At 41.5% G+C, this 23,799-nt stretch overlaps 8 protein-coding genes and 1 non-coding gene across 9 annotated transcripts; 4 read left to right on the forward strand and 5 right to left on the reverse strand.

Moving 5' to 3' along the window:
* Nucleotides 1–525: 525 nt before the first annotated feature.
* On the reverse strand, nucleotides 526–3,237 carry PMA1 (plasma membrane H+-ATPase; the record flags this gene model as incomplete). Its single annotated transcript, XM_041281267.1, has 1 exon — nucleotides 526–3,237. One exon carries the CDS (start codon nucleotides 3,235–3,237, stop codon nucleotides 526–528), a length of 2,712 nt encoding a protein of 903 aa, XP_041139058.1.
* Nucleotides 3,238–5,799: 2,562 nt separating this feature from the next.
* Nucleotides 5,800–5,873, reverse strand: BRETT_002747. The gene has a single exon. It is a non-coding gene; the product is annotated as a tRNA-Asn (tRNA).
* Nucleotides 5,874–7,363: 1,490 nt separating this feature from the next.
* Nucleotides 7,364–8,491, forward strand: BRETT_002748 (uncharacterized protein; the record flags this gene model as incomplete). The annotated part of the gene is made up of 1 exon (XM_041281268.1): nucleotides 7,364–8,491. The coding sequence occupies one exon, from the start codon at nucleotides 7,364–7,366 to the stop codon at nucleotides 8,489–8,491; it is 1,128 nt and encodes a 375-aa protein (XP_041139059.1).
* A 143-nt stretch (nucleotides 8,492–8,634) lies between these two features.
* Nucleotides 8,635–12,607, reverse strand: BRETT_002749 (uncharacterized protein; the record flags this gene model as incomplete). The annotated part of the gene is made up of 2 exons (XM_041281269.1): nucleotides 8,635–12,449; nucleotides 12,529–12,607. The coding sequence occupies 2 exons, from the start codon at nucleotides 12,605–12,607 to the stop codon at nucleotides 8,635–8,637; spliced, it is 3,894 nt and encodes a 1,297-aa protein (XP_041139060.1).
* Nucleotides 12,608–13,697: 1,090 nt separating this feature from the next.
* On the forward strand, nucleotides 13,698–14,078 carry BRETT_002750 (uncharacterized protein; the record flags this gene model as incomplete). The annotated part of the gene is made up of 1 exon (XM_041281270.1): nucleotides 13,698–14,078. The coding sequence occupies one exon, from the start codon at nucleotides 13,698–13,700 to the stop codon at nucleotides 14,076–14,078; it is 381 nt and encodes a 126-aa protein (XP_041139061.1).
* Nucleotides 14,079–14,882: 804 nt separating this feature from the next.
* On the reverse strand, nucleotides 14,883–16,853 carry BRETT_002751 (uncharacterized protein; the record flags this gene model as incomplete). The annotated part of the gene is made up of 1 exon (XM_041281271.1): nucleotides 14,883–16,853. One exon carries the CDS (start codon nucleotides 16,851–16,853, stop codon nucleotides 14,883–14,885), a length of 1,971 nt encoding a protein of 656 aa, XP_041139062.1.
* Nucleotides 16,854–18,809: 1,956 nt separating this feature from the next.
* Nucleotides 18,810–21,167, forward strand: TOP1 (DNA topoisomerase 1; the record flags this gene model as incomplete). The annotated part of the gene is made up of 1 exon (XM_041281272.1): nucleotides 18,810–21,167. The coding sequence occupies one exon, from the start codon at nucleotides 18,810–18,812 to the stop codon at nucleotides 21,165–21,167; it is 2,358 nt and encodes a 785-aa protein (XP_041139063.1).
* Nucleotides 21,168–21,551: 384 nt separating this feature from the next.
* Nucleotides 21,552–22,754, forward strand: BRETT_002753 (uncharacterized protein; the record flags this gene model as incomplete). The annotated part of the gene is made up of 1 exon (XM_041281273.1): nucleotides 21,552–22,754. One exon carries the CDS (start codon nucleotides 21,552–21,554, stop codon nucleotides 22,752–22,754), a length of 1,203 nt encoding a protein of 400 aa, XP_041139064.1.
* Nucleotides 22,755–22,760: 6 nt separating this feature from the next.
* Nucleotides 22,761–23,690, reverse strand: BRETT_002754 (uncharacterized protein; the record flags this gene model as incomplete). Its single annotated transcript, XM_041281274.1, has 1 exon — nucleotides 22,761–23,690. The coding sequence occupies one exon, from the start codon at nucleotides 23,688–23,690 to the stop codon at nucleotides 22,761–22,763; it is 930 nt and encodes a 309-aa protein (XP_041139065.1).
* Between the last annotated feature and the right edge of the window lie 109 nt (nucleotides 23,691–23,799).

Here is a 23,799-nt window from a genome sequence, read left to right on the forward strand (position 1 = left end):
GAAGTGATCAACGGGATGGAAAAAGCATATGACATGTATGTGTGGTGTGATAGATCAGGCACAGGTTTACCGAGCAAAGCAGTGTGCATCAGATAGTACCGGCTTAAAGAAAATAAGCAGAATGGAAAATTATTCCAGCCAATAGCGATTTTAAGTCCTACAAAATACAAAACATATTCCTAACGGTGTAGATATGACAATATTACCTCTGTAAAGAAGAAGAAAGATAAGCAACAATAGCCACCAAAGATCCGATTCAGAGTAGAACTGTTAGAATACCAGATCTAAACCAATTAATTATCAGGGGTTTGGAGACGGTGAAATATTGGAAGATAAAAAAGCAAGAGAAAACAAAAAACTATGTATGCTGTTTCTTTCTTTTTCGAAGTTGAAAGCAAAAAGCATTTATATTGCTGACGGCCAGAGCCCGGCAACAACCGCATGAACACAGTTAAAGCTAGGTATTAGCGCCTGAAAATAAAAAGACAAGAATAAAGGTTAACAAAAAATAGTTGGTATCAAAGCTCAGCTGGATTTCTCATGCTGAGTGGAAACTCTCTTCATGGCAACCATGAAGTCCTCAAGAGATCTCTGAGGAGGCTTGTCGTGCATTGGCTTACCGTTCATGAAACGGTCGAACTTGTCAGACTCAGACATCATGTAGTAGGCACCTCCCAAAACAGAGAAGACACCGAAAGACCACAAGTAGACTCTGACAACAGTAACGATATCAGTCCAGTTCTGGCACCACCATCCGAACAAACAGAAGCATGTGGCGATAACATCGACGGCCAAAACGGCACCGGCCAATTGCCAAGATGGGCAAGAAGACCAGAAAGGTCCGACGGCACGAGTGATGAAAATAAGCCAGTTCTCGGTCAACGAGATCTGCAAGAACAAGACACCGTCAACACCACCGAAGTTCTGGATGATACCTCCCTTTGGCAAGAACATGGTTGTCAAGGTAATCCAGGTACCGATGGCTAAGATGATACCCATGATGACAGACATACCCCATAATCTAGGCAAGTCCCACTTGACAGGCTTCATGGAGTAAGGAGCGTTATCGTAGGCAATGGCAAGAGTGGCAACATCGGCGAAAATGGCAATGAAGACAACCAAGTTGATGTCCATCATGTCGTCCAAGATGGCAATCCACAAACCGTAGAAGATCTCCAAGTGCAAAGACAAAGCGATACGGTAGACCACGTATGCGTACATTCTGTGGAAAATCTGTCTGGAGGTCTTCAAGGCATCGATAATAGCGGACAAACCTGGGGCAAGGAAAACAATATCAGCGGCAGAACGAGCGGCATCAGAAGCACCCTCAACGGCAATACCAGTGTCGGCCTTCTTCAAAGATGGAGCATCGTTAACACCGTCACCAGTCATGGCAACCAAGTATCCTCTCTCCTGCAAGATCTCAACAACGTTGTACTTGTGCTGAGGGAAGACTTCAGCGAAACCATCGGCATTCTCAACGAAATCGTACATCTCGGAACCGGCCATGTCACCACCGCCTCCAAGACCAAGTCTCTCGGCATCGTAAATGTTAGTTCCAAGACCCAACTGTCTGCAGGTCTCCTTGGCAATACCAACGGCATCACCGGTAAGCATCTTAATTCTCAAACCAAGTCTCTTGGCCTCGTTAACGGTCTTAGCAGTGTCATCTCTAGGTGGGTCCATACATGGCATAATTCCGAGGATCTCCCAGTGGCCCTCGCCTCTCTTTCTGGCAACACCAAGCGATCTGAAACCTCTCGAAGCGAATTCGGCAACCTTGTTCTCGTAGGCCTCAAGGACATCTTCTGGAATTGGATGGTCCTCCTGGACGGTCTTCAACACAAACAATGGAGCGCCCTTAACACAGACGATGTGCTCGCCGGCTGGGGACTCAACAACTGCAGTAACTTTCTTGGAAACAGGGTCGAAAGGCTGGAACTCCAACACCTTGTACTGAGGCATGGCGGCCAAAGCCTTTGGATACGAAATCAAGGACTTGAGGAAGGCCTTGTCGATGGCATCGAGAGCCTTCTTCTTTCTGGAAGCTGCAAGACAAGCGGTCAACATCAAGTCATCGGACTCGACACCTTCCACAGTGTAAGGCTCGTGCAAGGAAAGCTTGTTCTTGGTCAAAGTACCTGTCTTATCGGAGCACAAGATCTCGACACCGGCAAGAGACTCGATGGCAGACAAACGCTGCACAATGGCCTTCTTTCTGGCCAAGTAGGCGGCACCAACTGCCATGGTAGTAGTAACAACGGCAGGCAAACCAACAGGCACACCAACAATGGTGATGGCCAAGGTGAAACGCAAGATACGGACGATTGAGGACGTTCTGTAGAAGCAGGCAACGTAGATGACAAGCAAAGTGGCAATCACAAGGATCAAAAGCATCGTACCGATACCGTTCAACACCTCAGTGAAGTGACCATGGCCACCAGAAGCCTGGTTAACCAAAGAAGCGGCTCTTCCAACGAAGGTGGAGTCACCAGTGGCAGTAACGAGCATCAAAGACTCACCACGCTTGATGGTGGAAGACGAGAAAACGGCATCGTTGACATGCTTGTCAACAGCAAGAGACTCACCGGTAATGGCAGACTGGTCAACCTGCAAGAAGCATCCTTCGGAAACCAACTTACCGTCGGCTGGAATGACGTTACCCTCGTCAACCTTCAAGATATCACCCGGAACGACTTCGGAAGCTGGGACGTCAACAAACTTACCATCTCTCAAGACGGCAGCTGTGTTGGCAAGAGTCTTCTTCAATTCATCAACGATAGAACCGGCCTGGAATTCTTGGATGAAACCAACACCGGCATTCAACAGAAGCAAGGCACAGATGACACCGAAATCGACCCAGTCCTCAAGACCAAGGGCCAAAAGTGCGGCGGCCTCCATAACGAACTGGATAGGTCCGACGAAGTAGGTACAGAACTTGACAAACATGTTCTCCTTCTCCTCAGCCATCTGGTTCAAACCAAACTTCTTCACTCTCTGAGCAACCTCAGAGGATGACAAACCAACAGAGGGGTCTGTCTGAAGCATAGACTCTGGAACAACCTTGGCTGCACCGGCAACTGGTGCATCATCTTCTTCTTCTTCCTCATCTGCAGCACCTCCGTTAGACTGCAATTCCATCACTAATTGCTCAATGTCCTCCTCATCCTCCTCCTCTTCTGGGATCTCAGGCTTCTCGTTCTTTTCAGGGGCAATTTGCTCCTTTTCTTCGGCCATCTTGTTTGAAATTTATTTGTTTATCTTTGAAGACAGCGCAAGAGAAACAACGACCAAACGAAAAAAAAGAAAACGAATGTGTTTGTGTTCACTAACTTGTGGGTTCAAAGACTTAGAGCTGCTAGCTAAATTAGAAGAGCAGATGTGTCTTTAAAGTAAGAAAGCAAGTAAAAAGAAAGAGAAAGTAAAGCAAAAAGAGGTAAAGTGAAGCAACCACTAGAAACTAATAATTCTTGCACGGAGGAGGACGATAAATTGAGTTGGGGGTAGAATTATAAATAAATAAATATTACGCTCAGGAAAAGTGAAAGAAGAAAAAAAAAATCAGCACAAGTCGACAGATTCCTAACTTTACCATGCGGAATAGTGCCTGATTGCCGAAGCAGAACGAGCAGAAACCGGAAGAAAAATAAAAAGAAAAGAACAATTTCGCAATATGGAATAAAATAAATAAAGAGAAATGCAGAAAAAATTTTTGGAAAATAGTTTACCGCTTCCAAGCAGTGTAGGATATCATCCCATTATTCCGCTTCCTAGGATCTTTTTTAAGCAGTTCTGACGGTCGAAAAAAAATCTGAGTAGAATATGAAAAAAAAAAAAAAAAAAGCAGAGCGGGAGGACCGGTGTGTACATGCAGCATTAATATTGTCGGTATTGTAAGGAAATATTTTTCTTGAGATTTATTGCATTGTTCTGGTATGAAATTAAATTAAATTCAGCAGTGGGCGGCAAACAAATAATTTATTATATTACATAGATTTTCAAAAAGATTACATAACCGCACCCAAACCTATTGGATTACTGGTTATACCCTATCCTGTAAAAGCTTCGAACTGTTCCAATTTTCAGAAGTTTTATCCAAAAATCTCCCTCTATTTGGATACCCCCAAAGTGGTAATTGTAAACACCATGTTAACAATCCGTTCTCTCACCTCTTCTTAATCTCTTCAACCACACTGATATCCCGGTAACTTTTCATTTGCTGTCAGCCCTTTTTTTTCTTTCCTCTCATATCTATCCTACCACTGGTCCAAATCTTTTGCGGCCTCGACAACTTTTCTAACGCCGCCCACCACTCAATATCTTTTGCACGATTTTCCTCTCCTTCACTTCCCATTTACTTCCCGTAGGTTTTTTTATTAACCTTTTTTTTTTCCTGTCTCTGTTTCCGTCCGTGCCGAATAAAACTGTTTTCAATCAAAAAGTAACGGTCGGGTAAGAATGAAGCGCTCTAAATCGCATACCTTTATTACTCGTTCTCTCTTCGTACCCTCGTTTCTTTTTCCCCCTTATTTCTTTCTTGTTCTCGGTGTTCCTGTATTTTCCACTCTATTGTATCTCTCCATCTTCAAAATAATGACGTCTTCGTTAAGATCTCTTTTTCTACTTATACCCCAACGTTCAATTAACATTTTCCTCTTCAACTTAAGCGCCCACCCATTTTTTTTTTACAAACCTCTTTGTATTCTACGTCGTGAGCACACTCATAATGCTTCGAATGAGATCTCATACGTTGAATGATATCTTTAAACCCGACCAATTTTTTGTAGCACACTACTATATTACCTGCCCAGTTAATTTTTTGTTCCCAGTTTTATGAAACAAATAACCTATTCCACCTTTACGTAACTATGACCTATATGCAAACTACGCTTTTATCTAACCTCACCGCTGACTTAATTTTCTTGCATTTCTAAAGATTATGCCCTCTCCTTGGTACGCCACTCGTCCTTTACCCCGACAATTGTTCACTGAATCTACTATAATTCTTAATTTTTCTGCGTTCCGTACATTCATCTATCTATTCTTTCCGCATAACTCCGATTATCTTTATTGTGAATGTGTGGAAACTACCTTCTATTCCGATTTCCGTAACCTTCAACTACTTCAACCGAGTATCTCTTATGCATTCTGCTAACAGCCCATCCTAAGTCTTACTCACATCTAATAGTCCCCAGAAAATTCAAATGTTTCCATCTCTCGCACCCATTTCTTCCGTAAGCTCAAATGTGCCGTGCATTTCTTGGCATTTATCCTCTCATTTCGGTAATGCTTCTTCCTTCATGCGGCAACTTGTTTTTCCAAAAAAATTTTCCTTCAATTGCCAAAACCGTTAGTCATTTTTTTTAAGATCCCCCTCCATTATTCTCCATTTCTAATTAATCATTTAACAAACTGACTTCTATTTTCTCGCTATTTTCTCGCTATTTTTCCCCAATATCTCCATATCTTTCCATTCATTTACTTATTCATTTGTTTCAAAACCACACCGTTATGTTATCTTTCTCATTATTGTTTCTCGGTTGTCGGTCCAACCGGCGGTATTTCTAGCAAAATCTCGTGTGAGATCTCAATCATCTATTTCCACAATTGAACTGTTTGCTTATTCGGCCAATTTCGGACCTAACCGCTATGAAGGAATCAATGCAATCTATAATCACATTACCAAAAGTCCCGCCACCGGATTTTTTTCCTTTTGTCCTCTTCCGATGTATCTCCAGCACGTCGCCACTTTTAAAAATGTCAACTTTTCCGCAAAAATAAAAAAATTAAATCTTGAAACGACCAGGGTGAGGATTGAACTCACGCTCTTGCGATTAACAGTCGCACGCCTTAACCAGCTTGGCCACCCAGTCATTACATTTTTTAAATTTTTGTGCTATTTTTTGTGCATTTCATTTTTTAAGAGATTATGTTTTTGTTTGATACTTATTTGATTCATTGTGTCAATATGATTCTTGATGTGATAATACAGGCCTTATAAGTAAATTCAGTCGATAAATATTAAGCCACTTTTTAATATGATTAATAAGAGGTGGTAATTTTAGACGTTTGTAACAACTGTAAACTTAGCTGGTTTATTGAAATATACCTAATAATATCTGTGATGATTGTATTGGCTTTAAAGTTTTTAAAGGCTGGGAATTAAGTGTTTTCGTAGAAATTTACTTTTCACTCCTATCAAAAAAGCATTAGTATCGATTAATAAAGAACGATGATACCAGCTATTAGTTTCTTGTTCGAACAATACTCTTACTGCACATACGAGCCTCTTCACAATACGTAGCCGTATTCCGTTTAAACAATTTAAAATACTATTAGATTGAATGCCCTATTTTATTGGATAACGTTAAGTTTAAAAGATATGCAATACTGGCAATTTTGCCTAATCAAATTGCACCCAATTGAAAAATATCTTCTAAACGAAAAGTGAGATCGTGCAAACAAATTGATGATGAACCCAAACGAATGGAATCCATATACCCAAAACACCTGACATTATGGAAAAGGGGACTTAGGGGATCTTATGAATAAAATCAAATGTTTCAATTATTGATAAATGCCAACTTCCTATGCATTGAAAACAACGGTTGATACAGGAAAGAACAATTATCATATGCTTTATAAAAATGAACCTCTATACTGATCACGATCAAATGATCGTCTACAAAGGAGCGGAATTAAAAAGGATGACCCTTCAAGGAACTGACCTACTGGATAGTGCTGGTAAAGAATTGTCAAGGTAATAATGTGTGGGAGAAAATTTACGAACGTTAGGAAGGATTTTTCGGTTAAAAGCAGTGATGACCTCTGCTGGAAGGAGATAACGAGATTTACAAAGAAAATTTCACAAAGAGTGGGAAAAGTTGATTAAGTGCTTAAAGTGTGATTGTAATTGAATTTGGCGTGTGAGTGTGACTCGTGCTTGTCTGTACAAAAAGGTGGGATGTAGTAGTTAAGGGTATTTTGGTTGGATACAAATTAGCTTTTCTTTTCAAATCTCTTTTATCAGTGTCAGAATTTGCTTAATAAAAGTAAGATTAAAATATGTTAAATGTAGGGTTTACTGTTTAACAGTCTGTTTAAAAAGAATGAAGAAACACAGTGTTGTGCTTACGTAGAGGATGATGCTTTCACCCAATATAACATCGCAAAAGTATAACATAAGGTGTAAGGATGCATATGCTAAAATAAACTGTAGGGTCGATGTTTTGGCACACGCTCAGGAAGGTTCCACTATGGAAAATCATGTTGAAATATATCATGAATATTAAATAAGCAGAGCAAGCCCAGCTATCAGCCGATATTAATTTTCTGATACCTCGACATAGAGGAAATTCAAGCTATGGCTATTTCTTTCAAATGGCCCTGGATTGGTGTTGCAATTCCAGTATGCATTATAGCTGGAGAGCATATATTAACAACGTTTTTGATGATCAAGGACGGCAAGCAAGGGGATAGAATATTTACGATCTTCCAAGGCTGCTTGTTTATGGTGTGGTTATCATATTATTTGGCAATCAAGACTTCACCGGGAAATCCACCGGTCAACTATAAAGTGAAAAGTTTAGGTGATCCGCAAGGGTTCTGGTACAAATATTGCCCGAAATGCAGAGCAGATAAGCCAGAGAGAACTCATCACTGTAAAACGTGCGGTAGGTGCATTTTAAAGATGGACCATCACTGCCCATGGACGATGAACTGCATTGGATACAGAAATATGCCACATTTCGTGCGATTTCTGTTTTGGGTTCTAATATCAGGCGCTACCGGGCTTTGGTATCATTGGGGAAGATTACATCATTATTGGAAGATAAGAAACCTTCCGTCTTACCTTATCAGTCGAACAGATTTAGTATTGACAATAGTGTGTACTCTTTTGTTGCTATTTATTGAATTCACGCTTCTGCTGCTATTTATGCGCACAATCGACGGATTATCAAAAAACGTGTCGACAATTGAGGATTGGGAGCAGGACAGAATGCACCACGTGTTTTACAGAGAAGCTTTCTGGCTTAAGGTGCGCGCCAACTTTGCCAAATTGCATCATGGTGAATCATTTCCTGAACTTACCTCATGGAAAATTAACTACAGGGAACTTCCTAAGAAATCGTCTGTTCCTCTAAACTTCACGTTTGAGGACCTTGTTTTTCCGTATGATCTTGGATCCAGCTACGAGAACATGAAGCAATCACTGGGACCTTTTTATCAATGGCTATGGCCATGGGGAGGACCAGATAGTGATGGTCTCTCGTTTCCAAAAACTTGGTGGAAGGAGGAAGATCAGTTAAAGCTTCCATTCCCTATCGATGGTGGTGATTATCAGCCATTAGAGGGTAAAGAAACACTAGTTTCTATCGAGGACGAGCCTGATACAACATTGGGTAACTTCCCTAACGAGCTAGGAGAGACTTTGGATAACTTTGGAGTCGATATGGGCACGGAAAATTACATAACAAGGAAGAACAAATAGGGAGGGAGAAAGCGTTATTCAATTACTTCATCTATTGGAACAATAATTTAATAGAGCTATAAAAATATCAAACTAAACAAAACAAAACAACGTAGAATACACATTTTGGGAGCTTTAAATAGAACAACAACAAAGAAAGCAACCTAATTAGTTTTACCATATGCCTCGTAGGCCTTTTGACCTTCGGATAGAAGTCTTTGGAACTTCTCTTCGGCATTCTTCTTCTCCTCATCACTCTTCTTATCAAAGATACTATCCAAATTCTTTCTGAGCGAATCCAGACGAAGCTTCTTGAGATCCTTTAGTGGCTTATTCTTAGAGTACACGCTGCTTCTGATAAACATATCGTAGGAACCCTTATCAAAGACCAGTTGATAAGTATCGATATCCACCTTCACCTTGAGCTTCGAGTCAGAAACTCCCTCAATCTCGTTTTCATCCTCTTTCTCCTCGTTCAGACTGGACTCAAGGAATGGCATTCTCACCTTGGTTGAGTCTATTCCTTCAGTTGGATACGACATGGCATAACTAGTCATGTAATAGTTCCATTTTTCCTCTTTCGACTTAGACTGGTCTTTGATGGTCAAATCATCAACCGCGAGGAACACAATCTCGGCAGTTTTAGTCTTCTTGCTGTACGAGATCTTGAACATATTCTCATCCGAGTGCATGTGCGTTCTCACCTGCATTCTGTACATCATCTGATCTTTTGCAGATGAGACCGAAGCGTTTCTATCCTTTTCCATCAACATCAGAATTTCTCCGCACTTAGAGTCGGTGACGAGCGTATGACAATGTTTCAGAAGCCCTTGAATCACTTTGTTGATGGTAAACAGACGGTATGCCTTGTTGAGGAAACCTTGGCGGAGAGATTCTTCAAACACTCCCTGCTCGACTTTGCCCTGAATCACCTTTGCACACAAATTGAGTGCCTCGTGATACGAATCATCACCTTTAATGTTCACACCTTGCTCCTCTAACGAATGATCTATCAAACCCAAATCCTTTGCAAACTTTGTTTCCTTCCGGGATTTAATCTCACGATTGGCAGCCGGTGCAATCATTTTGACTCCGAGAAGCCTTCTGTAGAGAGTATCAATGAAGCGGAAAAAGACGTATATCTGCGTGTTACAGAAAATGTTGTAAACTGAACGTTCAGAAGCACTTTGAACACTGCTTGCTGCTTCAGTATCTGCCGGAGCTGCAGTCTCACCATCGCTTATATCATGCTTTCGAGACTCTTCGTTGATCCAACTGCTCTGTGCCTTTTGAAGTGCTTCATCAACCAACTTCTGGGCATCGCTTTCCTCGGACTCATTACCATCATCATGACCTCTCCTGCTACGCTTTGAGCGCTTGAGAACATCCTTTAACAAATCATACTCTCTAGGCCGTTTCCTGGTCTGAGATAAAGTAGAGCCGTTGCTCAATGTTGAAGTTGTAGATTCACCGGAAGACTCACCAGAGGATTCTATTTCAACGTCTGACGAGTCATGACCATCGGCTGATCCCGAGTTGGCACTTCTGTTCCATCTTCCCCTGTCATCAACGGAAATTCTGCGGTCACGAAGAGCCTGGTCGACAACTTTGGCATCCAAAAAGAAGAAGCGGACCACAAACGAGCGCATAAATGCCAACAAACGCGACTTATCATAGCCGGAGTAGGACTGCGTATGCTGCAAGTAGATACAGACAAGCTGCAGCAAGTCATACAGAACGTCAATATCGTCATAATGGCACGTAAGCTGCGATTTTGGACGTGGCATTAATGGATGAATCCTCTTATGGGTCTGCTCACGCTTCACAGTACAGATCTCATTGACAAGCTGCTTGTTTGTCAACAACTTCTTGTCGATCTGCTTGAAAGCCAAGCCCAAATGGTCTAAGGACTTGTAGAAGATCTTCTGCTCGGCCTCTCTCCAAACCTTATTCCACTCACGATGCGCTCTTTTCCATTCTTCATCTTTTTGCTTTAATCTCTTCAAAACAACAGGAACAGCGACTGCAGGATTCTCCCTAAGTGCATCGATAACCTCCCAGCCCCGGTCCTTGTCGTAAATCTTCCTGATCACCTTCTTGTATATTGTTGTGGAGGTGTGGCCCAAGTTTTCTGGAAGCTTGAATCTCGCCTTTTCCTCGGGTGACATATTTGCAAGCCTGTTTGCGATGGTCTCCAAAGTCTGGATGGTCCTCAAGTTCGCCTCCATGTAGTAGTCATACTCGTGTCTCTCATCCTCTATTCTGTACATGATCTCCTCGTACTGATTTTTCCTATGTGCAATAAATCCGGATTCCTCCGAGGCCCAAACTGGGTGGCCTGCCCACAGATCATTGAATATCTCCCAGCACAACTCATCTCTACCAGAGCATGGCTTGTGGGTTTGAGATTTGGGAAGAAGCCGGTAAGAAGGTCCGGCAGCAGTCCGCATGCCCAAATCCATCAACTGCTTCCTGATGGCGATGTTTTCGATACGGAGAGGCTTGGCCTCCCAGCCAACAATGGCCTTAAACTGCGAGAAAAGCTCCGGAACTCCGCCCAAGAAGCCCTCCACCTTTTCCACAAGCGTGTCCTTGTCTATCACATCGCTTGTGTACAACCGGAGAAACTTGAGGAACTCGTTGTACGTCTGCCTGTTCCCGATGGCCTTCTTGGCCTTTTCGAAAAACGCGATTTCGTCCGACACATCAGTGTCTATACCAGTTTCCGGATACACCGGTTCCGGGACACCAGGAAGCAAAGATGCACGAGCTCGTGTATCTGGCACTACCAACGGATGTCCGTTTACTGCCTGCCGATTGGTATCTGCCAAATTTTCGGCATGAACCTGGTTCTGCACAGCCATCGCTCCGTAGCCATCAACCTCTTCCTGATGCCGCATATTGGACACAGGATGCTCATCAAACGGCTGAAGCTGACCCCTCGGCTGCCCAGGCTGCATTTGCGGCCTACTTCCTCGAGAAGAGAGCCTTCTGCGCGTGGAATCGGCCTGGTTCAAGCCGTTTTGAGGAATTTGACCTGCTGCAACACTTGAAGAAGACGGAGGTGCAAAACTTCCAACTGGAGGAAGCTGAACGTATCCATAACCTTGAGCAGCACCGTTAACAGGTGCCACAGGTGCTGCAGGTGCTACAGGCTGTGCAACAGACTCGGCAGATGCTGAATCCGGCATGAAAAGCTTGAAATCCTCAAGCAAGTCGGGCGAGTCGTGGAAAAGCTCAGATATCTCACGATATACATCGTAGATCGGCTTGATTCCCTTTTGGTATAGCTGCAAGTTCTCAAGGAAATGCTTGTAGATCTCGGGCCGGCTCGCATACCGCTGCTTAATCTTGTTCACGTAGTTTATCGCCTGGTCAAACTCTGCTGGAGATCCCTGTGCAGCAAGTGCTGCCTGCTGGGGTGTCGAAATTTGTGGCTGATTACCATAAGAAGCAGTAGATGACACAGAGCCGCCACCTGAGCGGGAATTGGCACTAGTAATTGCCCTATATGCTGCAGCACCGGCTGCACCTCGAGATGGACCTGTTCTTTCTCGGATGCTTTTTCCCAAAGGAGTAGTCACCACTATGATGTTTGGGTCGGCCGTCGAGCACTCAATGGAAAATCCTTCGGGAAGGAACGTGTTGAATCCGTCAATTAGCTTCGGATGACCTTTGAAAAGAGCCGAAACACGGTCGATAACTCCGGGCGTGTCGATACTTTGCGACTTGAAGTCTTTCATGATATCGAGAAACTTGTTGTACACATCGGTGTTGTTCCTGAACTGCAACTTCACCTGATCCAGGTACGAAAGCGCATCTTTCACATTCAATGGCCTATAATTTTGCTGTACTTGCTGCACCTGTGGCACTTGTTGAGTTTGTTGGACTGATTGGACCGGTTGCTGCCTGTGGTCACTCCCATTCGGGAATCGGGCCATGTTATTGATCCCGGGCACCATTTGGTACGTACTTTGGGCTATAGAGAAAGTTGATATGTTAGTAAGCGGTGTTTTCAAAGCTGTCAAACACAATTCCGCAAAGTGGTCAATACTTACCATTCTCGATCACCGATGGTGGTGGGAGGTTCATTCCAGCACTAATAATAAGAAGGAAGAATGTTAGTAGGATGCTCATGATAATCCAGGCCGAAATCTCGGAGAAGAGAAAAACAACAACAGAAAAAAATGAACACGGTATTCGATTCGTGTCGGCCTTCAGATTAGGCGATCAAGAGCACAAACAGAAACCAGAAGCAATCCAAAGTATCATTATCGATCTTCGAGCTTATCGACGAATCCTCGTGCGAAAAATTCTCTTCTCCACGTTGAAATCCACAACAAATCAGTTATATCAATACTTACGTATACCCATTTCTTGGTGGATTATTGCCGTATCCAGGTTGCCAATTGTTCTGTGAAGCCATAATTCGATCGATATGGTATTCACACTGTAAAATCAAACACCTGCGTCCCTATGGTCTTTTGGACTCTCAATATTTAGATATAGAGTATCAAACAAAGGAAAAAAAAAGATGATGAAAATAGTTGCTTTTGATACGTAGACTCGTTCAGATATATGCCCAAGACGTGAAACAATATCTAAAGGCACTAAACAAACGGCGTTCTGCTCTAATGTGGCAAAGCAATGGAAACAAAAATAATTTACAAGAGCGGCAAGATTGAGGAAAAGAGAAGTAGTAGTATTAGATAAGAGAATAAAATCTGTGGAGTTGGAGAAGGTGGACAGGGGGGTTCGACAAAAAAGCACGCACGAAAACTTCACCGGGGCACTTTAATATATTTTCTCTTCTTATGTAAGCCTTTACCTTCTCGATGCTTAACAATGCCTTCGGCCGCATCTGAGCGTACAATTTTTTTCCCTCACTGTGAATTTGGAAAATGGAGAAGGGAATACGATAAACAAGCACACCTGTGTACGGATGGGTAAAAAAATATTTCTGTACATGATGTGCGATTACACTGTTTCGAGGCGAACTTTTTCCTCCCGTCAACTTTTTAATTTCTAATTTTTTTTCACCAGACAAACGCACAAGATCCATTAAAAGACAAGATACAAGCTGCGAAATACAACATTTAAACGGCGGTGATAGGTTGTGCATTCATCTGCGGTAATACGGTAGTACTCAGTATTCTGGCTGGATTAGGAGAAATATTATCATAAAGCATATCTTGCAACACGAACCAAAACAAGCCTTTTTTACACAATGAACGCACCGGACAGATTTGAGCTATTCATTCTTCCAGACGGAGTGTCGAAGATTCAGATTACCCCAGATTCTAGGGTGCCCAATTGTATAATAGTGAAATTTGAAAGGGAAGACCATACGCTTGGAAATATGCTCAGGCAGGAACTGATCAACGATCCAAAGGTGATATTTGCTGCATACAAAGTGCAGCATCCGCTTTTTGCGAATTTCTTGATGAGAATTCAGACTGAGGATGGTTACAAGCCACGGACTGCACTTAAGAATGCATGTACACGGTTAATTTCCAAGCTGAATGTCTTGAATGAGAAATTCAAGAGGGAATGGGAGTTGAAATCATTATTAACGGCTACTGAAAATGAGGAGACAGAGGATATATAAGCAAAAGATGCCGCAGAACATGTACATTAAAAGGGATGAACGATCAGTGGTTCACGTTATTGTGAAGGAAGATAGTAAACTTAACATTTGAATTTTGTACTAATATAGAGAAAGAATAACGAACAAAAACTAGTGAAAGTGGGAGGAGAGCATAGTAAAGCAGTATGAGATATGAAAACATGGTAAACATAGTAGAATATGGTAAACATAGTAAATATAGTGGAAAATAGCAGTGAAATATTTCAATGCATACGACTACGCGCTAAACATCTTTAAAATTGACATTGTATTTAAATATCAACGACTCCAGTAAGTTTGATTCTAAACACGATCTAATAAAAGATACACAGTGTTAATAGGGAGGGAAAAGCAAAGCAAGTAGTTAAACGAAAAGAAACGGAAGGACAAACGGAGATAAAAAAAGCGGTTGGAATAATACGGCAGGAACGACATAAAAGAACAAAATAGCAAGCTCCGAGATTTAAAAGAAGGGAATTGTAGAAAGTAAGCGGAAACGGTGTTGCAACACACAACGTCTATAATGCTTATTTATGACTAACGTGATGCACATTCTTATTGGATGTAATCTGCTTTCTTGAAAATCCCGTGCGTTATCATCTGGCCTGAGCCCCATAAATAGAACCTTTATTTTTATCTTGATAATTTTTTTTTTTTTTTTTTTTTGGAGGGGGTTCTTTAAATTCTTTCAGGAAGGCTTTAATCTGTTTCAAACCAAAATGATGGGTATTTATTTGCTCAAATTCTATATTTATTTTTAGTCTCAGATCAACAGCTCTAGCCACATCACATAGTTATTTTTTCCTTGAGAGCGTGCTTCATGAAGTCATACTTAACATTAAAGTACTCATCAGGGTGATCATAGAAATTACCATTCTTGATCACGTGATCCAGGGGAAGCGTTTCAATTTCCTTAGAAGGAGTGATGTGTGTCATATATTGGCCGTACTGCGAAAGCACAAACTTATGATGGTCCTTAAAGTTGAACTGATAGCTGCCGTTGCTCATTTCAAACATGATGTAGTTGTCGTCTCTGGTGTATCTTCTTAGATAAAGCGAGTCTGGTGATGCATCCATATTTTCTCTTGCGACATCTGAAAGATGTGCATTCATGTATTTCTGGAAGAAGTCCACAATCTCGACGTCTTTTAGCAACACAGATGGGACTTCTGCCGACTCAATCAGGCTGATTTTCCAACCGTTGACCGTTTCAGGCTCGACAACACAAATCTGACTGTAATCTGGATTTTTCAGCACTGTGTGGCCAGCATTGAAAAGCACACCGATGGAACCTGTAGAGAGCTGATAAGCAAACCCGTGCTTATTGGAATAGTCGACCCACTTGGAGACCAAGACTGGAGACTCATCCTGGTACGATGGATCAGGTCTGGATGCACCTTCCTCGATTTGTTTCATGTTCATCAAAGATTTTGAAAGTGCCTCATTCAGAACTGTTGCCATCCGGCTTTCGAAATTCGCCCGGTTAAGTTCCATGGTGAGTCCTCTTTTGTATGGCTTGATGTTCACAGACGTCACTTCTCTGTACTTGTCCTTATTGTTGTCCGGCGATAGTGAATGTGGGAGCAGTGTTCTGGGTCTCTCGCTCTGTAGGTCACTCTTTAGAATTTCTACTGGTGTTGTTGGTCCTGTTCTTCTTGCAGAAGACCTTCCAATTCCGGCCTGGCCTTTCACTTTCTCGAAGTTGATCCTCGATTCTTCCTTCGTGAGAAAAGAGAAGCCCTTTGGCGCTCTTTTAAGCGACTCCGTAGTCACTGCCGAGGGGAAAGGTCCGCACGTGAACCAATCATATTGCAGGATTTCGTCCAGTGTTGGTCTGCGTGTTGGATCCGTTTGAAGTATGTCTTGAATTAATACTCTGGCCTCTCGGGACACCGGCGAATTTTCCGGGAATGAGTATTCATTTCTCTTGATTCTCTCGTAGATAACCTGGACATCTTTTGCCTGGAATGGTGGCTTTCCAAACAATAGTGCAAACATCATGATGCCAATGGCCCAAATATCAACCTCAAAGCTGTGACCCGTCTTCTTACCGCCCAAAACTTCTGGTGCAATGTAGTTTGGAGTTCCGCAGATGGTATACCGGCGCTTACTTGGAGAATTAATTACCGTGGCCAATCCAAAGTCTCCAATCTTGCAATTCATATCGGGATCGAAGAAGATGTTGCCCAACTTCAAGTCCCGGTGCACCACCATTCTGCGATGCAAGTATTTCACAGCTCCAATGATCTGAGTCATGAAAAACCGCACCTCTGGCTCACTCACAAGCTTTCTGTGCTTTAGCAAGTCCATTAGTGAGTGGTTGGGACATATCTCGAGAAGAATGTACACATTAACGTCATCTTCGAAGCAGTCGACAAATTTCACAATGTTTGGATGAGACATGCTTTTGTGGATCTTGATCTCGGAAAGAAGTTTAGTCTTGGTCTTTTCATTCTTGATCGAGGCTTTGGCAACTGTCTTTGCCGCAAAGATCTTTCCAGTTTCATCTTTCATCTGAAAACATCTTGCAAAGCCCCCTTCTCCCAGAAACAGACCACGGTGGTATCCACGTCCATTTCTTGTTCTGACAACACTTGGTGGAGTCTTACAGAGAGCACTCAACTTCTGTCTTCTATGATGATGGTGATGAGCATTCTCAGGCTTCGAGATCGATGCTTTTCCAGGAGTGCGGATTATTCCGTTGTTCTTGGCATTGATTTGCACATTATTAAGTGCTTGCAATGGCTTTCCAGACATTTCTATGTTATATGCAACTCTAATGCTATATGAAAATGCTGATATGCGGTCTAGTATCTAATCTTTTCTATGGTAGGCTTTGACCTTTATTCCCTATGCTAACTGCTTCAACGCTTCAATGCAGGAAATACTTCAATTAGAGGGCAGGACAAATAAACAGAAGAAGATGCAATAGAATGTGTACAACTAAGTGTTTATCAGGTCTATTAGATAACTAAAATGAACGAGATTCAATTTTATTTTAAACTTATCCAACGTAGACTTGTAATTCTGCTTTTTTTTTCTTTACACTTTTCCTCCTTATTTTTGTATTCTAAATGATATATCCCAGATCACAGATTGTGCTTCTTTGTCCTAAATGCTTTTCTCTTCTTTATAATTTTCCTATTTCCGACCCATACACTATTTCCTTATTTCTGCTTTCGGATCTTATTGCAATGCGATTTTGTTTACCTCCAGCTATTTATCTATTTCCGCATCTGGCTGTTTTCTCAAAAAAATTTTTGTCTACGATAGAAATGTTTCGAGATGCCTGCTTGAAAAATTCATCACACTAATCGTATTAATATCGTTTATGTGTATCTTTTAGGGTTCAAAAACACAGAGGAAAGCAACATTGAAAAAAAAAAAAAAATTTAGAAATGAAAGCGGGGCGAACATATTTCCTGGCGTCAAATAAACAAACAAAACATGGAAATAATTCAGTGTGGGATACTAGTAAAGGAAAGGAAGCGCCGGGAAAAATGCCATCAAGAAAGTACCATGAATGTCTCTAATGAGATAAATCGTAACTAGGATATCATGATTAATGGGACATTCTTTATGAAAACATACCAATAGCTTGATCGCCATACTACAAAATTTTTGATAAAGCAAATTAACATAGACTCAAAGTACAAGTCTCGTTATTCTGAAAAGTGCTTTATCTATAATTAATGTAGTTTGTCTACAGTAGACATTTCAAATTAATACCATCGGTATCGTGTGTTGATATTAAAGGTTGCCAATTTATCGCTGCTTATAAATTCTCAAATTCTTCTCTATATTGGGTAAGCACTTTTCGATAATGGCTTAGACAGCAAATATTTTTTTGACTTACCGTGCATCAATTCTACAACTATACTATTCTATTTATACCACATCGCATCATTACATCGATCAATGCACGCTTTTTGAATTATGATGATGTGCAATCAAGAATTTTTGAATCAAGAAAATTTGTTCACGATCCTTGGTTCCGTTGACTAGCCGAATTATATATAAATAGTTCTTCCAGTATAACGCATGAAATTTGAAACCGTACACTATAATTAAAAGCATTCAAAACTTCACACTTCTTTGATCCAGCATATCCTTTCAAACAAAAATTGGTGCTTCAGTCCAAAACCAGCACTACTTCTTTTATCAATGCTTTCAATCATATTAAAAGTGGATAGCTACAATTTGATACATTTTATCATCAGCTGATATTAATCACGTGTAATACCAGAAAGCAATTGAACTCTTTTAACTTTTTTTTTTTTTTTTTGACACACGCGTTTTTTTTGATATTTTTTTCCATCATGATCTACGTGAATCTTCCTTTACCTTCTTGCGACAGATCCTTTCTTTCCTGAAAATCTTCACATACACAGATTTCTTTGAATATTAAGATACAAGAATTCAAACGAAGCCGATAAGCTTGTGAAGCCACTGATATCTGATTTAGATAATAGCGTGTTGTTATCATTGAACACGTGTCGGGATAATTAGAGCCCCACTTCTAGTTTTTTTCAGATTTAGGGTTTTGGCGATAGGAACACTATTCTCGGTATATATTTTGGAGCTTTTAGATTTGTGGCACTTAACGCGGTCAGCTTTGGCTTTTGTGTTCCAAGATATCATTTCAAACGCGCTTATAAGAGCTCACATTACTTTCTATTGAATCCGTTGAGAAACCGAAAGACAAGCATTAAGATGGGTGAGTTAGTTTTAGATTCGGACAATGAAGACGTTCCATTGTCAATATTGCTGAAGGATAGAAGGTCCGTCATGATTAAAGATGAGTATGAGGAAGATGAGGACAGCTTTGCATCGATTAAAAAGGAAAACTATTCTGTGAAGACAGAAGTTAAAATTGAGGAAGAAAAGAAAGATACACGCGCTTCAAAGAAACGGTCAAGAACAACAAAGGTTAAAAATGAAGGTGAAAAGTCCACAAAGAAGAGAAAGACCTCGAAGCGGAAAAATGCAAAAGGCGTGAAAAAGGAGAAAAAAGTGACGGTTAAAAAAGAGAGGAAACCAAAAAGAAAGCCAAAAACAGAAGCGGAAAAGCGTAAAGAGAGAGAGCTAAAGCTCAAAAAGGAAGAAGAAGAGGCACACATTTATAAATGGTGGGAGAATCAGGATGACTTAGATGGAGAAATCAAATGGCACACTCTAGAACACCACGGAGTGATTTTTCCAGATGAATATAAGCCACTGCCAAAAAGTGTGAAGCTTTTGTATGACGGAAAACCGGTTAGTCTGCCTCCAGAGGCGGAAGAGGTTGCAGGATTTTATGGTGCAATGTTGGAGACGGAACATGCAAAAAATCCCGTTTTCCAAAAAAACTTCTTCAGGGATTTCAAGGCAGTTTTGAAGGAATCAGGCGGTTGTCCCGAGGCTAAGATTACAAAATTCGAGAAGTGCGACTTCTCTCATATATACAAGTATTTCGATAAGCAAAGAGAGAAGAAGAGATCGTTGCCTCCTCAGGAGAAAAAGAGAATAAGAGAAAAGAGAGCGAAAGCGGAAGAAAAGTACAAATTTTGCATGTTGGATGGCCGTAAAGAGCAGGTTGGAAACTTTAAGATTGAGCCTCCGGGACTTTTCCGAGGTCGTGGAGCGCATCCAAAAACTGGAATGCTCAAGAGACGTGTATATCCAGAACAAGTGACTCTTAATCTTGGAAACGAAGCAGAAGTTCCACTTCCTCCAAAGGGCCATAATTGGAAAGAAGTCAGGCATGATAACACTGTTTCGTGGTTGGCAATGTGGCGTGAGAATATTTCCAACTCATTTAAGTACGTGAGATTTGCTAACAACTCATCATTAAAGGGAATCAGCGATTTCAAGAAGTTCGAAAAGGCCCGGGCATTGAAAAATGTTATTGACGACATCAGAAAGGACTACCGCAGGAAATTAAAGTCGAAGTTGATGATTGAGCGGCAAATCGCGACTGCTACTTATTTTATAGATGTGCTAGCATTGAGAGCAGGAGGAGAAAAGTCGGAAGATGAGGCTGATACGGTTGGATGTTGCTCTTTGAGATACGAACACATCTTTTTGAGGCCTCCAAACACGGTTATATTTGATTTTCTCGGTAAGGATTCGGTCCGCTTTTATCAGGAGGTGGAAGTTGATCCTCAAGTTTTCAAAAACCTTCGGATTTTCAAGAAAACACCCAAAAAACCAGGTGATGATCTATTTGACAGGTTGGATCCAAGTATTTTGAACAAGTACTTCCACAGTTATCTACCAGGATTGACTGCAAAAGTGTTCCGTACGTACAACGCCTCTAAAACAATGCAGGATCAACTGGATTTGATCCCCAACAAAGGAACCGTAAACGAGAAAGTGGTTCGTTTCAATGCTGCAAACAGAGAGGTGGCCATCTTATGTAATCACCAGAGAAATGTCAGTAAGGGATTCGAGGCCAGCTTGCAGAAGATGAACGAAAAAATTGAGGAAATGCAGTGGAGGAAGTTCCGTTTGAAGCGGGTGATGCTCCAATTGGACAAGAATTTGAAGAGGAAGAAGGGTAAGGCATACTTTGATGAGATAGAAACACTGTCTAAGGAAAAAGAGCAGCAAATAATCAATAGTTTGCTGGAGAAGGAGAAGGAGAGAAACGAAAAAAGGTATACGAGAGAGAAGCAGAAACTCGATTGGGATAAGAAGACCATTTCACAGAAAGAATACCACGAGCGGCTTGAGAGTTTGAAGGAAGATAAGAAGAAAAGAGCTGAAAAGCACAGAGAGAAGAGCAAGCAGTTGAAAGCAGAGGCTAGAAACCATAAGTATGACCTATCGGCATCAGTCACTGTTGAAAAACTCGAAAAACAGGTTGATAAGCTTGAAGAGAGAATACGAAATGCTCATCTTCAGTTGAAAGACAGAGAAGACAACTCCAGTGTCGCCTTATCCACTTCTAAGGTCAACTACATTGATCCAAGATTGACCGTCATGTTCTCAAAAAAATACGATGTGCCAATTGAAAAGCTGTTTACGAAATCGTTGCGGCAGAAGTTTGCATGGGCAATCGAGTCTGCTGATAAGGACTGGAGGTTCTAAAATATTTTTATAAATTGTAAGTTTAAGCTTAAAGTCTGATTTAGTGAGATTGTAGGCGGTATAGTTTGCATGTTAAAGATTTACTTCTTTTATGGCACTTGTAGAAGACTGCTTCTGCAATGGAAACCTTTTAGTTTCTTGATATAGTTGAATGGTATCTGAATAATGCTTGCATGATATTTCACTTTGTATTTGAATTCTTTTCTATTTCTTTCTTCCAATTTTTTTTTTTGGATCTTTTTTGTTCTCAGTTCTTGCCTGTATCAGCACAAATCGCACTGTTCCAATATAACACATACATTCTTGCTTTGTATACATCAATTATTCACGTGTATAGGGCTGGTTCTTATTGTGGGGAAGATCAGGTGACAGAAGGCATTCATAATGACCACAAATAATCCAGTGTTCAAGATCCCAAGCAAGAACCCATCGAAATTCCCAAAAGTTGATCTAGCTTCTGTGGCAGATAAGAACACAATGACAGATGACAACTTGGATCAAAAAAACGACACATTGCACGATTTAGGGTTGAAAGGTGGGCCGCAGAAGATCAATCCGTTGAATAAAAACAGTCTAAAGATTCAAACTGGAAGAGAGGGGGAAGAAAATGTCAATTCAAGAGTCGATGAGAAGCAGCAAAGGATACAGAAAAGACAACCACAACAAGGGCAAAGAAAGGGCAAAATTCAAAGGAATGGGAACAGGAAGATGAATTGGAGTGCGAGAGTTCAGTTTCAGCAGCAGCAGCAATTGTCACTTTCGACTAGAATCGACGATAATTCGACTCTTTATGAACTTGTGGATGATTTGTGTAAAATCACAGCTGCGAATTCCAAGTTGAAAGACGAGATCTGGTCCCGAATGCAGACATTGTCTGATCGGACAGACTACTTGCAAAAAGAGGAGCAAAAGCGGCAAAAGGCGATTGAATATGAGGAACTTCATCCAAAGGATGGATTTATAATTGAACGAAAGACTTTTGATAATCTAGTGAGGAAGCACAAACAAACGGCGATGAAGGATTCAGACTTTAAAATACAGGAGCAGTTTATGGAAGACATGAAGACAATGCCTAGTGCGTTTATTTATGGAGATGAATATAGGAAACTACGGCAGAAGGGGATTATTCCAATCGAAAAGAATTCCAGCTCATCAGGAATGACTTCAAGCTTGCTATATAAGAGTCTTAAGAGCCTTGTAAGCACTGACAAAACGGGAGACAGCGAAGGAGACATTGGGGATGAAGATGCAAGCAATGAAGATGGCCAGATTAAAAGAGAGATCAAATACTTGAAGTTAGTGCTAAAAGATAGAATGAAGTATAACGAGGCGCTACTTTCGACAATCAGTGAGTATGAGAACCAGCTGCTTGAGATAATGGAATGCATGGCACAGAAACACGTGAAGTTGAACAAAGATGAGATTAAGGCAATTAGAGAATACTCAGAGCAGGTTTCAAAGATGGAAAACCAGATGTACATGGAGTACAGGTCGTATACAGACGTAGAAAACCGAAGTGTGAAATTATATGATGGGGTGGACCGAATTGCCAACTACATCGCTGACATGAATTTGAACAAGTGCTAAAGAAATTTATATACTGCTGAGGAACCAATCACAACGGACGGAGTCAAAGTTGGAGATAGAGGATGATGAAAAGTTGTTGGAGCTCATCAAGTGCGAAATATCTCCGTAATCGTCATCTACTTCTTCAAGATCGTCCTCCCAAGTCATCTCGATCCCATTATTGCGCTTAATTGCATCTTTGGCTGTTTGCCACGAGTATCGGACGTTCAAGTCCCAACCATAAAGCGGATGAACATTGCCGTTAAGCCATTTGCTAGTCCGGGGATCGGATGGATAGCCGGACCCCCATACTGTGGGGATCGACCTGCACAGACGCGACTGCTCGATGCTCGAATCTCGGGTAACTTTGGCGACGATCGACGCGGCGGACACTATCGGGAAAAGAGAGTCGGCTTTTTTCGTCACGGTAATCTTTAAGCCAGGGAACCGGCCCTGCAATTTCTTCTGGTAAACAGCCGGTGGACCGACTGTGTCGATGTAAACCTCCTCAACACACACTCCTCTATCGAGAATGCCTTGAATGAGAGCCATAGTCACATCATGTGCCTGACTGTTCAAATTGTATGTGGATCCTTTAGGTCGCAGCATACCTGCCGAAATATCCCTTGCTGTGATAGATGTGGTCGCCCAGCCAATGCTGCTGAGTAATTCTGGCTCTGCTCCGCATATTCCTTGCATTAACTCTGTTCTTTTTTCGGGTGTGAGCTTTTTCGAGTCATCAAATCCAAACTTTCGGAGTACTCTATCCTGGGATTTCCTGGTGTATGCCAGGCCGTACACCATTGGACCAATCACAGGCCCCCTTCCTGCTTCATCGACTCCGAGTATGATTGGATCCTGCTGGTTTTGTGCATTGACAACTTTTGGAATAGGTGAAAAATGCGATTTAGTGGTTAGTGGCACCGGCAGAACCACTGATGGCGGCAAGAAACTCATTGAAATGCTGGCAGCGCTTATATAATCCTGCGTAGAGTGCTGCTTAATGATATTTAACCAACAATTATGCACCTGAAGCTGTATCTGTGATGTAAGTTTACAAATGAAG

This window comes from Brettanomyces bruxellensis, chromosome 9, assembly GCF_011074885.1.
Source record: "Brettanomyces bruxellensis chromosome 9, complete sequence".
NCBI lineage: Eukaryota > Fungi > Ascomycota > Pichiomycetes > Pichiales > Pichiaceae > Brettanomyces > Brettanomyces bruxellensis.